The sequence below is a fragment of the Calidris pugnax genome, unplaced genomic scaffold (assembly GCF_001431845.1).
Source record: "Calidris pugnax isolate Ruff unplaced genomic scaffold, ASM143184v1 scaffold20, whole genome shotgun sequence".
Classification (NCBI taxonomy): domain Eukaryota; kingdom Metazoa; phylum Chordata; class Aves; order Charadriiformes; family Scolopacidae; genus Calidris; species Calidris pugnax.
The window spans coordinates 31,698,889-31,713,163 of NW_015094510.1; the positions used below are offsets into that span (position 1 = coordinate 31,698,889).

Sequence of the window (14,275 nt, forward strand, 5' to 3'; positions counted from 1 at the left end):
ACTTCTTATTTGGGCTCCCATGCCATTCACACTGACAATCAATGTGTAGACAGCTATTGCTCTCATTTAGTATTTAAACTCTCATTGACTGGAATTGTATAACATAAACATATGGAAAATGCAGCACCTATGCAAGAGTATATTGAGGATACACTCCCTAACACTACAGACTTCAGTATTATTACAGATCCTTAAGAACAGAGGTACTTTAACTGTGGATTAATTTACTGTACCAGTTTCTTGTAAATCTCCTTGGGGAAGCAAGGGACACAGAAGTTCTTTTGGAAGTCTGTTACAGCAGTGGAACTGTCAACAACTTAATCTTTGCTAAAGTTCCAATACTTCTTACTAGTACAGCCAGTAATTAAAAAAGTGACAGCCCACGAGATGAAAATGAATGAAATGAAACTTTATAATAGTCACATCTCCATGAAAATGAATAAGCATTCTAAGCAGCAATTAATTATAAACATAACTCCCTGCTGTTAAACAGTAAGCCATATGATAAATACCTTTTTCTGCCCAAAACATTAGAGTTTGTTTCTACTCCAGAAAAACTGACAAAGTTTCAGTGGTTTTGGGAACCTAGGCGGTGGCTGACTTTAAACCAATGACCACAGTTTCATGCATGTGAAAAAAGCCAAGTAATAGTTTTGATCTCCTGACCTTGACTGAGTTACATTTATTACAGGAGGAAAGATTCCATTTACAGTTTCCCAACCTTAACAATCATGCTAAAAGCAAGTGAGATGATCTTCATATAATGAACCCGTGAGTTTCAAAGCAGACTGCATTTAGATTAGAATATAAAGTCTACTCTAAATGATTTTTGAACGCTATATGCAATGCAAGACTTGCCTAAAATCAAACATCTTTCCTCATCTGAGAGAAGCAAGAAATGATGTCGTTCAGTAGTGTGGCTCTGACTCACAGAGGTTAAAAATCTGACCAAACCCCAACTGTTATGCTTGCAATTATTGGAATACAAAACTTAATGGATATTATTCAGGAAAGTTAAAAGACAAGACATAGAAGGAAGATAATGAGTCAACAAGGACAAACTTACTGTCAGGATCTGCTAGACATGGTGTGTATCTTCCTTTGGGTTTACGTGAACCTGTGGAGAGACAAATTGCTCTTGTTCTTCTTGAACCTGATCGGGACTGAGGTTGGGGAAGAGGAATATTGGGGTCTGGTGCAGTGTGAAATATCTGCATGATTAAAAAAAAAAAGAGAAGGGAAAATAAATGACAAACAGCAGATGTTCTCTTAACACTTCCATTATTAATCCATTTGTTTTCCTTACCGCTGCACCTGAAATCAATGCTGAAAGTCTCACACATTACAAAAGAGCAAGTTCACAGAATATAAGCTTTGCTCTGATCTCATTTTACAGTCCAAGAACCACAATACTGAGCTGTACTGAGAATTTATACTAAATATAGTAAATATTTTTTCTACAAAAATAGTTTTATTTTCTAAGCACTTGTCAAGAAGTGCTTAATAGTTTAAATTGTGAAACATACAATACATGCTTACAACTAACTCCTGCCCAAGTAATATTATAAAAATATTATAAAAAGATTTTTTTTTTCTCTGTGTTCCTGTGGCAGATTTTGTATGTCACAGAAATTTGTTATAGTTGTAACCTATTACAATTCCAGTATTTCAGAAAAACAATTTATTTTGCCAAATATGTCAAGTTTGATAAGGAACATCATTATGTTCAGAGCATCTCCTGATTTTTATCTTTTACATACCACTGCTACCACTGATCATTTTTGCACTTCATTACTGCAGAAAACCCCCAAATTTTGGGGGTATCTGACTAATGTGATCTGACACAGGTACACATGAGGTTTTGCTGATAAGCACAGCAAGCTTGCCAGCAAGGACAAGACAAAAAGCCCAGTAATTTGTGTGACTTCCACCTCTATCACCTGTTCTGCAATATCCAAGACACAAAGAGTAGAGATCTTGGAAGACGCTAAATACCCTCTTGGATACTTCTAATAAAAATGATAACTGCCTTGGAGGATGAGCGATGCAAAAAATATAACCAAAATATTTGTGTGTGTTTCTTTCAGAAGTCCTTTCTTCCCTGTTCCTCCTAATATTTCTTATGGCATTCTGTGAAAGTGGAATCAGTTCTTTTCAGTTAAGCTACTGAAGGAATCAGAAGTGTCTAATCTCGATAGTGCAGAGAGGGCCAAGTGTTGTATGTTAAAGTACCATGCAACGCCAAAATACATCTCTGCAAGGATTTCTGAACACCCTATCAATAGGGCACTCCCAGGAGAGTACGAACAATGCAAAGATACCTCCATGCCACTCACAGAAGTGGAAGAAAGCAAATGTACTTCTAAGGAAGAAAATACTGTAATGGACATCTTGAGACAGTCCTGAAGTACATTAATACTGTCTTAGGCATTAGTGAGTAAGCACATTGATATAAAATTATTTCTGTAGACAGAGAAATAGAACAAGGGTGATTTTGGTTGTGCAGCCATGGTCTTTGTATTGAATGACCTTGTAATTTTCTGGAGGGGAAATTCAGTGTTGGACACATGCAATACTTATGTTTTGAAGTTAAAGGCAAGGATGTTATCAGTATCATATCAAGTTTGAGAAGTCCCTATGAAATATAGCTGATGATACCAAGCAGTACCGTCAGTACTTACTGACCAACAAGTGCAGGGGAACCTGTTGTTGTCTGGGAACTGCCCCTTAGCTTAGTAATGTGGAAGGGAATAAAACCAAAGGTTTTTCACTCTGTTTTCCTATTCATCACAGGAAGTCATACCTATCAACAATAAATGTCAAAAATAAAACTTCTTTCGATGACCAAGTAAAGGAGGTCTTGACTGTTCTGCTGAGTTCTGAAATCAAATAGTTTAAAAAACCCTGAAATTTGTGGACTCTTTTCAGTGGTTTCCAGTGACAGGATGAGGGGCAACAGGCACAAGCTGGAACACAGGAAGTTCCATTCAAATACGAGGAAAAATTTCTTTATGGTGAGGGTGACAGAGCCCTGGAACAGGCTGCCCAGGGAGGTCGTGGAGTCCCCTTCTCTGGAGATTTTCAAGACCCGCCTGGATGCAGTCCTGAGTAATGTGCTCTGGGCAATCCTGCTTTAGCAGGGGAGTTGGACTAGATGATCTCTAGAGGTCCCTTCCAACTCCGACAATTCCATGATTCTGTGAGGAAGCTTTTCAGTGAAGCTGATACCTGCAATGGTAGTGACTGAGAGGAAGTGTTTAAGGTTTCATGTATTTTCCTTCTTAAGACCTGAAACAGGTCTTACTCAATGTTACAGGTTAAGATGGACCTTTGCTATCACTGCTCTCTTTGGGGAAAACCAGGCAGTCACAGAAACGCCCTTCTTCAAAGCAAAATAAATACCTACAGAAGTTTGTATGTTCCAGAATACTCAAGAACTTTTAAACCACAAAGACATGATGGGCTGAAAACCTGTAACAAGGAATAAAACCTCAACTAAGATACATTATTTTATCTTTCTGCTTTTTTTACTTTTGATGTAGTACCTACACACATGAAAAATGACACAGTGCACGGAAATGGGGGATTGTGCTGGGGATCCACACTGAAGCTGCTCATGAAAAGAGGAACTGAGGGATGGTTGGGGTTTTGTGACATCAGGTGGGACTAGATCTGTGCAGCTGACATTTACACAAAGGACAGCCATGGTCAGAAAGACTCTGACCTGAGGCACTTAGGAGAATCCAGGCATTCACCCAGAGCAAACTTTCATACACTGCATGAGAGTGATGGAGGAGCTGGGAGTAAAGTTATGACACAGCAATCTTCAGAAAACAACCCCAGATTCAGAGCAACTCTTTCAAAGCATATGAGATTCTGGCTTGAATCTGTACCTTGCGCAGTCACAAAAGACTTGCTAGAAATACAGATCCATAGCATGGGATGTGAAGAAGGCATTCTTTCTATCAATGACCATCTACAAATGCTCGTTTTCTTATTCTTCAGAACTTAAGGGTGGTAATGAAAATGAGAGAAACAGTCAGATAATGTCTTTCTACCTTTTCATAATGCTCTATCAGAATTTCAACGACGATATTCTGAAACTTAATGTTCATCATAGCAGCCACGGTTTCTTCTTGGGCTCTCATCAGAGTTGGTCCAAAGATAACACCAAGGTTGGATACAGTCATTAGATTTTGCTGACTGTGTAATGATACCCTTTAAATGAACACAAACAATATGCAATTAAATAGTTGTGCTGAACTACAATTGCAACAGGCAAAAACCTGTTAAGACTACCTCTTTAACAAGATCCCAAGTCCATGCCTCCCCTTTAAAAACATTTTTTAACCTTTCATTTTTACTAAATTGAAATGCAGTGTAGTACAACTACTGTATTTCCATTAAGGCTCCCATCCTGCAATAACTTAATGGATAACGAGCATGTCTTCCTAGAGTAAGTATTTAAGTTCCTGACATAATTGACAGGGAGAAGCAGCTACCTTTGAAGGTCTCCACAGAGAGATATAGACCATCCAAAGTTTAAGAGTCCAAGGGCAGGTAACCATCTCTCTCCAGTGATTATACAGGACCTTAAATATTTGATATTGGATTGACTGAAAATTCTGTGCTATAACAGAGGTCAGCCATATATCTCAGCTTTCATGTAAAGGAAATAAATTTAGTTATTGAAAACACTTACACTGCAATAGGATGTCCTTATTAATGCATGAAAACATGGGATCAATGGGTTCAGTGAAATAATTTTTTCTGTGGTATAGGTAGCACTAGATGAACATAATGACATCTTCTAGCTTTAAAATATATTAACCTTTTACTTCTGTATATTCTGTTACTGTACCTTTTCTGTAATTTTTCTTCTTGATGTAGAATTTAGAAACTTAGTTTTTCCAATAATTTATCAGAAAGTAAAATGAAAACCATCAGCCAGTAATCCTCAATGCCCCTTCTGGCTCCTTACAAATAAGATTTGCCAAATAAAAACCATATCCTCATAAATTCAATAACTGCCAGTGATTCCCCTGTCACAGCTGCCCTATTGCCTCATGTCTAAGAAATATCACGCCAAGTAAAGATCTGATAATTGCCTTGATGCTTAATTTCACCAAATCTGCTACCAAACAGAATCAGTTATTAAGGCACTTGTTCAGTTTCCTCTTCCTTCTTACTGCTATCTGCTACCATTGTCAAGCTGAGCACTTTTAGCCGTTTTCTAAATAATAAAAATAACGCTTGTAACTTTTAAAATTAAGAAACAGTAACAACTGTAAAATACTAGAAGACTAGCAGGTAGGAGCAAACTTTCTTGTTTTCTCTGACAGCCTTCATTCATCAAGTTTATGGAGACATCTGCTACATTTTCCTTCCAATAATACTCTCAGATAGCTCAATTTATTCTTAAAATGTTATACATAGATTAGCCAAATCTATCTGCTGCCAGTTCGGTAGCAAATAACACAAATGCTGACCCCTTACAAAGATTAAAAAAGGCAGCCACAAACCGTGAGATATTCCCCAAGGCTACTGGGGGATTTGGTTAGGATCAGGATCAAACCTGTGCCTGGAGTCACACATTACCCTTTCTCTCAGTCTCACTGCTGAGCAGGCACTAATGACACACAGAATAACAGGGTTATTTTGGTCTAGAGGTGAGGTAGACTGTACAATTACTTCTATAACAAATACTCCCCTCATATTTGGAAAAGGAGTGTTTCAGTACCCCATTTTCATCAAGAAGCAGGAGAAATACTGGAAAGGGGTTTATATGAGAGAAATGATTATAAACTGCAGGAAAATAGATGCCTTCTTACATGTTTCCTATGTTGCTTCATAATTTTATGCCAAAAATCTTTTTCAAAATTTTACTTTAGACAGACACAATGGCAGAGATCACTATTTGGAAGCTATACCATGAAAATGACTTCTGTGTTAAAGCATGTTTCTAGCCAATTATCTTAATCTAATTTTCTCTGTAACAGATCTTACGTTTGGTTTAGGTGACTACGGGGTGTTTGGGAAGTCCAGTAGCACTTTAATGAAAATGTAATTTTTAATTTCTCAGCTCTAGGTTTGTTAGAAAAATCTTAAAAAAACCAACCCTTTGCAACAATACTCTGCTTTGTGCTGCACAGTAACTGTTAAGGTCTTTTATACAAACTTTATAATCTTATAGCATAAGACAGAAAGTAGTGTTTGCCCTGTGTTTGGGTTTCCTTGGTTACAAATTTGGTACCTTGCTTAATAAAAGGAATGGTGAATTTAATAGCATTGTAATCAGAAAGGACTTTCTAGAAAGCGTTTCAAAGGCTCAATTTCTTGCAAAAGAGAAAAAAACCAGGCCTGTAAATGGATCATTTTGATAACCAATTTCCCTGGAACTAGTCCTACTGTTGCTGGGCTACTGAATACAGGCCGAGGTAATCATGCATTTCAGGTACTGTAAGACATTCATTAAGGTGCAGTTGCTTTCTCCTCAAAATCTCTTTCTTTGATATAACACCAGTAATTTTTTGATGCTGCCAGACTGCAGACTCCTGGCTATCTACCTTAGAAAAGCATGCTGTTATTAAATCATACCAAAGAATGATTTATTCTGTAAAGTAGACAGGTAATTTGACTAGGAAGGTTTAAAAACAACAAAAAAATCTAGTTACCTATCAAAAAAACCCACCGAACTTCCCGTGTTTGCCTAGCTGTTGACTGAGTATATACTTATACAGTACCACCTCTCTGCATGGTGCTTTTCAGGATTTGCTGGTTTTGATTTTTTTATTTTTAGTGTGATCTACATTCCACAACATCTGCATCACATTTAATTTTGCATAGTAACAAAAAAGTCAAGGTAGGCAGAGACATAAAGACCTTAAGACCAAAGCAAACAAACAAAAATTATCCTTATTTTATAACCCATAGTTAAAGGTATAGATGGTATTTTCACCTAGACACAAAAGCATACATAAAGGAACTAAACAGCTAAAAGAAATATAGGGAACGATGCTTATTTTGAAATTGGATTTTAAACAAAAGAATGAAGAAACAGGAGGGTGAATTTTTTTCATATTTTCCCATTTACATAAAATTAGGCACTTAATTTGCCATTTGTTACTTGAAAAACCTCCACACAGTGGTGAGGAAAAGATGAGGAAGGAAAATAACCAATACACTCAAGAGACTAATTTTGAATTCAGTCTCACTAGAATTGCTAGAACAAACAACAGCTGGCAAATCATATGAGAAATTAGAAGGGGTGAACTGAATGTTGGAAAGAAAAGAACTGAAAGTTTTCAGCGTAAACCCATAAAGGTCAAATTTATCAGAAATGAGAATTGCATCAAAGATGTGATAGGCAAGAGTTAAAGAGAACAATTAAAGAAGGGAATACTGCAGGCATGCTTTTCTTTGGAAATGCACCTGAGGTCATATTGAGAATAAAAGGGCCAGAAAAAGAGGTCAAGAAATAAATGTTTGCCAATAACTAATTCTGCCTAGAAATAAGTCAGTTCCTATGTATACATATTTCTAATTCTGAGGCTTCCAGACAAGTAACTTTTACAAAATCATTAATCTTGTACAAAATATTTTAACTTTCTAGATGTTTAGAAAGCAGTAGATAATATAATTTTTAGCTAATAAAACAACTCTCCGAGTAAGGAAACATGAAACTTGCTTTCAGCTGGTTCTCTGGTTTACCCCATGTCAAAGGTGATGCAAGGTCTGCTTAATCAGTTTTTGCAATGGAAGCATTAGCAGCAGCTCCCAATCACATTAGCGAGCTAATGACACAAAGGCCTAAAAATAATTTAGTATGGCTAAATAATTTCCTATAAAAGAAATTTTCAAATTTCTCGTGTCTATAAGAGGAAGTAAAACTCTATTAGGCCCCAGTGTACACCAGCTTACTGCAGGCAGTGGCTCGAGCTGTGATCAAAAAAGCAAAATAGCTGGGACATAATGAATGAAATGAAAACAATATGGACTCCTCTCTCATGTCTTCTAAATATCTCAGTCATGTGGGCCTTATCTGAAAAACTGTTGTTTCATATTTACATTCCTAGATCATTGATAAATATACTAAAAAGCATACAGCATCCTAAATCAGAAAGAATAATACATATTTAAAAGTGTTCAGCAAATACCAGTGAAAACCCACTAAAGATTTAGTAAAACTTAGATGAATAATGTTTGATGGAAAAACAGGATAAATTATAATGTAACAATGGTATGTAATCATAGCTAGTGATAGACAGATAAAATCTTGTCTTTTTTGTCTCACAGCACGAGCTAAGTGCAATTCAGTGAAGACAAAAGGTCATCAGTTCAAAGAAATGTAAAATCTTTCCTATCTGACCTTTAATTAATACTCAGAGAAGCTGATGAAACAAGGGAGATTCAAATGTGGGTTTGGACATTTATATAGATATCAAAAATGTAAATATTACTACTACAAATTAGTGTTTTCAAATGATACTACATTTCAGATCTGTTAGAGAGAAAAATAAGATCAAACATGAAGGACAAGTATTATCACATTAGTCTACTCTCCATTTCTGAAAGTGTGGGACCTTGAGTCAGATTCAAAACAGATTTTTCTATCAACCTTAGCATAGTTTTAGATGTTTCTTAAATTGAATTAGTGCCAATTCCTGCAGTAAGCAGGAATGTGAATGAAAACATTAAGTGGGTTTATTTTATAAAGATAGTTTGCGATCTTGGTGATTCTTTATGGTGTTATAGTGAGTATTTCCATAGTGAGTATTCTTCAGCTACATTGAGAACAGCATTTTAGAAACTAAATGCAATTTCAGATGGCATTGCTTCAACACAGAGAGTGGAATAAGCAACACTGACAAATTTAAAGAAGAAATAATCACATCTTACAATAATACCAAAGCGAAAAATAAAAAATAATTACTTGACCAAGTGCTTGATAAGGATGTCCAGCATCTCTCTGTTCTTCTCTGGTAACTTATGCACAAGCGCGTGCACTGCCTCAACTCTGTAGTTCTGATCATCTGACTCTATTAATAGAAAATAAATATTGTTGATAAATTAGAACACGTACTAAAATGTGACTACAAATGGCAATAATGCCTGTACGCTAATACACACATGCGTTACAAGAAGCCAAACACAATTAGCCTTTAAAATGGTGAGGACAATTTGATTATGCTTATTAGAACATTCTGAAATCTGTATTTCAAGTAACTTGCCAAAAGCAGTTACCACCGATTCTGCAACCAATGACATTTGTGGCAATTTTGACCCCATGTGCCACTTCAGTGAAATCCAAGATTTTACCTCTTGATCTTTAAAGTATTTAAATTCTTGAATGTCTTTTATTCTTACCAAGGCAAGAGGAAATAGGGAAATAACTTCAAATTCTAAACTGAAGTTGTCTGAAAAACAATCTTGCTATCTCTGTATCTAATCAGCATAAAAAATTATCAGCCCATATAAAACAAACAAACATATAAATCAAGGTTCAAAAATTTCATGCAGAAGGCATGAAATGGAAGGACACAGAACCTCTAAAAAGAACAGAACCACTGAACAGCTTCATCGAGTGTGACTTCTCTGTTTTGAGGGCTCTCCCGTGGCACATGTACATGGCACACTCCCATGTACAGCGACATGGAAGAACTCGGATCCATGGCTGGATCACTGAGTAATAGACCGAGGAGAAAAATAACGATAGTAACTGAGGAGATCAAGGGTTAGAAACAATATTACTTTCATGAAAGTGTATTTATTACTTTACTTACTAACAGCAACAATGAAATCTTTGTGCAGCTTGAAAGTCATCAGTGGTTCTGAAAGACACCTGGTTGTAAAAAAAAGATATTAAAAATGAAATGAAAAAACCTGCATTACTTGAAGTATATTTAAGTTTTATGGGTGTGATTATGTGAGCTCTCAAGATCTGCATAATGTATATTGATGTTCTAGGAAAAGCAATTCAGCAATGACTGATTGCAAGTAGTACACAACTCAATCGTACACAGTCTGAAAATCTCTTTGAGTTGAATCTGGTGTCACCATGTAAGTTAAGGGTAATGCCACTGGCACTAACTGTTTTCTGGCTTCCAGACTGTAGAACAGGAATAAATACAGCTGAAGAACATGGTACCATGGGCTGCAGAAGCAATCTTTGCCCAAGAAAGGCAAAAACATGACAAAATTGGGACTGAAATTCTTATCTGAGAGATCCTAGAAGAGTCATCCTCTGAAAGTAAGACTGTGAATTGCCTTACAGACACAAACACACTGCTACTGTTAGCTCATGTTCTTATTTTACGAATACAGTATCTACAATGATTTGTGTCTCTGAAGATGTGTCACAGATTTCTTCAACCAAAGCCAGTCTTTTCAACGAAGTCTACATGAGCGTTCCACCACAAGTCCGAGGTGTATTTGCCAGAGTGAACAGGGATTTCTGATGCTGCCCTTTGTTAGGTTTAGATTTTTAGAAGACATGGAACATCCACCATCTGGACTTGATGCTTTTTATTATGTTTCTTTTGAATGTTATATACTGAGACCCAAAAAAAACCAGTCCTTGACAAATTTTCAATTTATTATTGTGCATAATCACAGGGATATTAGACAAGATAATAATATACTCAATTATTACCATGCTAATGGATATAAGAAATGTAATACAATGTTAATAAACAAAAGATTAGGGCCAGAAAAGGAATACCGAGATTTGTGTGGCATCATACTTACCTGAGGTAGTTTTTTAGTCCACTTGTTATTGTTTTATTGTCCCAAAGTTCCATATCAATATCCATATCAGGAGGAGATTTAGGGGCTGGTAGAAATTTGAATTAGGATTGTGTTATAGTTTGACTAATACACTAACTAGAAAAGCAGCAAAACAGAAGCTAACAGATTAGTCATTTAGCTCATGTGATTACTTATTAGCCAGATTAACTACCAATCTGATCAATTTGAATCTTTTTAATCCCCACCAAAGTATTAATAAAAGTGAATAAGGCACTCATATTTATTACCTGTAAACATTAACTATATACACTATATTGAAGTGTAAAGTAAGCCCAAGTCAACAGAGAATTACTAATGTATTTGGCTTAGACATTCAAACACAGGCATCAGAGAGCCAAATTAGCAAGAAAAATGAAAGACTAGAACAACCGTCTATTAAACTGAGTTATGATGTGTTACAGAACTAAGCTTTGGAACCCTTCTGAAATACACCAATTAGATACCAATAAATAGAACTTTAAAGCCAAAAGACGAAATACATTTTATCAGTAATTTGCCCATGTATATCAATGATGACATGCAGAAATTGAATACTACTGCATATAAAAATAGAATTTCGATGGATCACTTATTTTAAGACCGTAAATCCAATTTCATGGCAGTAAGCGCACAAACAAAATTGTAAATATTATAACACATTTTTCTGAGCACAGCAGTTAAGGCATAAGGGACCACAGCACACACACTGCACACTGACAAAGGTTCACTTCAGATACTTACAAAATATGGTATTCATCAGCTTTTGCACCTTGGAGTTTACACCACCTATTCTGTACAGCCCCAGGATTGTAATACCTACATTGGGAAAACAAGCACAATGAAAATAATGAAAATATGGTTATTTCAATATTTGCTGATGCATCCTTGGTGTATGATTTCAAAACACCTAAATGTATTTATGGAAAATTGTACAATTACATTCTCGAGCACTGCTTTACCCTACTGAATTCTCTTCTGGGATATTAACAAGTGCATTCCACTGGATCCACACCATACTATACACTAATCATAATTTTCCATTAACAGAAACCTTTTGCATACAAATCTAAAACTACAAGTAGATGGCTGGGAAAAGTGAAAAATAAGACCCAAAAGCAATCTTAAAACATATTACACATCAACAAGTTTATCTTACCTAGACTTCAGTGGAATTATTATGTCTGTATTTGCTTAGACCACCATCCTTTCCAATTAAGATTTGATTGACACTTATAGGAGAAATTATTATACCCATAATAAACACATATACTGTGTACTGTTGCAACATTGACATTGAGAATATTTATGTTATGCATGGATCCCCACGCAAAATAGAGACAGTCAAGTCCCAGTTTATCCCTAAGTTTCAACTGTTGTTTTTTTTCTTTTTCAATAGCACAGATATTAATAACAAATAATCTTTAAGTATTCGAAAACATTTCAAAGTCTGATCTCACTTAGATAACCTAGGTGTTTTGTTGTAAAGCATTTTTTTTTTCTCCAGGAGAAAAACTCTAAGTCAGCAGTGATTCAAAAGCTACATAACATTGTTACCCCTGTTGGGCTCAGTGTGGCACAGAGAGACCACACTGAGAGGCTTTTGCACTAGAAGAGAGTTGTCCGCTGACACTTCAGTGCACGGACAGGAAAAGGTTACTTCTTTTTATGGAAGACAATAGAGCCAGATGTCTTCATGTGGAAGGGGATAATTAAAAACTGGCTGTGAGTTGCAAGATATCACCTCATCGGTAGAGTGATTATTATTTTCTTTTTGTACTTTGCCACTACAAAAAATGAGTCTCTAAACGTTTTAAAACAATGGATAAACCATGTGCAAAATGATGAATAAAGTGTTAGGAGTTATGCTCTGCAAAAAAAGACGTTCCAGTATAGAGTATTCAGGCCACTTTTTTGGTCTTCGGGCTTCACACCAGAAACCAAAGTTGGGAGTTGAGGCTCCCTACAGTTTTACCACGAGAAAGCAAATTTTGTGCATACAAAGTAAAGGCTGAAGATGTGTGCAACTGTGTATTAGACTGTCAAAACAACATGAAATCACAGAATATGTTTTAAAAACCCACTTAAATGATACGTTCAGAACTTTTGTTGGAACTTGTGGCAACAGTTTTAAGTGTAAAGCAAACATAAAAAAATGTGGAAAGTAAAAATCAAATTATGGACACACTCCAAAGCATGGTTGCAAAATAAATACAATTAATAAAAGTAATATTTGAGAAATAATAATCAAATACATAATTTGCGATTTAATACACACCTCTTGTTTCTACAGCATGAATACATTTCCTCACGAAGTTGAAACCTGCTTCATTTAAGAACACTAAAAAAGAAGAATAAAACATAATTATTTTCTAACTTATCAATAAACAAAATCTCTGTGTTTAGCCACATTCACATGTTAGTCAAGAAGGACTGATACACATCTTTCCTTCTTATTATGATACTTATTCTGTAATAGTATTTTTGTAGATACATCCTTAGCACTCAAAATCCAACCTTCTAATGAGTGTATCATTAGGAACAAAATATTCTACTGCCTTTCTCAGAAATCAGTAGCCCCTCTACAGATACAGTTGAAAGCTTGTTGCTTTAAAAGTTGATACCTGTACTCCCTTCCCTCTGCTGAGGAAAATGCTTTTAAGAGTTCAAAACCTACATCCTGAAAATAATATATTCATTGGTTTTAATAAAATAACATTCTTTGTTTCTTGCACGTGCACATGACCGCTCATAAAATGGTAATGTAGGAAAACAATCATTGTTACTGACTTTAATTAGTGAGCTTATTTCAAGTGAAGGTACTTCTCATTAATTTTTATATTTCAATGCTCATTGCATTAACTAGCTAAATAAAGATCTTAAAGCAGTGTATTTGCCACCATTAAAATAAACACCATCATAGAAGAAATATAGGTAGTAACTTAAATTTTAGATTTTCAGAGTCTCAAATATACCTCCTATGAAGATGTATGTCCATATCTGACACATTTCTCTCTCTCTCTGAGACACATACACCCACACATATATTTAAATTATTTTTAAGTATTTGTATTAATATAATATTATGTTAATAGCATATATGTTGATATAATATTAATACAGTTATACATATAAATTTCATAGTATCTTTGAATCTAATAATTTTATTACTCAGTGTATGTGTAATAGGTGCATATACACCTAAAACCAAAAACATGTGATCCATATAGGTGTATTATTTCAACACACTGTCACGTATTTACATTTAGGTAAGCAAACTACTGATAGAAACTGCAATCCAAAACCAGCTATTTCATAGCAATAGAAAGAAAATGTAAAACAATTAATCTCTCTCTTTTTCACACACGTATCTAGAAACCAGAACATTACAGAAATCTAGCAATATTTGGTAACTCTACATAGAGAGCTTACTTTCTTCCTTCTTGCTAATAATGGCTGGCAGCGTGTAGATCTGTAAAAAAAAAAAAAAAAA

The 14,275-nt window shown here is 35.3% G+C and overlaps 1 protein-coding gene across 3 annotated transcripts in view; it reads right to left on the reverse strand.

Annotated features, from left to right (window-relative positions):
- ARHGAP42 (Rho GTPase activating protein 42) overlaps positions 1-14,275 on the reverse strand; it is a 132,435-nt gene that overhangs the window by 13,527 nt on the left and 104,633 nt on the right. For all 3 annotated transcript variants that reach the window (XM_014966129.1, XM_014966128.1, XM_014966127.1), the window contains exons 11-18: positions 14,215-14,254; positions 13,061-13,123; positions 11,527-11,601; positions 10,747-10,831; positions 9,783-9,841; positions 8,933-9,038; positions 4,059-4,218; positions 1,067-1,211 (exon numbers count right to left, since the gene is read on the reverse strand). In XM_014966129.1, the coding sequence (XP_014821615.1) occupies positions 1,067-1,211; positions 4,059-4,218; positions 8,933-9,038; positions 9,783-9,841; positions 10,747-10,831; positions 11,527-11,601; positions 13,061-13,123; positions 14,215-14,254 (733 nt within the window). The remainder of the gene's footprint in view (positions 1-1,066; positions 1,212-4,058; positions 4,219-8,932; positions 9,039-9,782; positions 9,842-10,746; positions 10,832-11,526; positions 11,602-13,060; positions 13,124-14,214; positions 14,255-14,275) is intronic.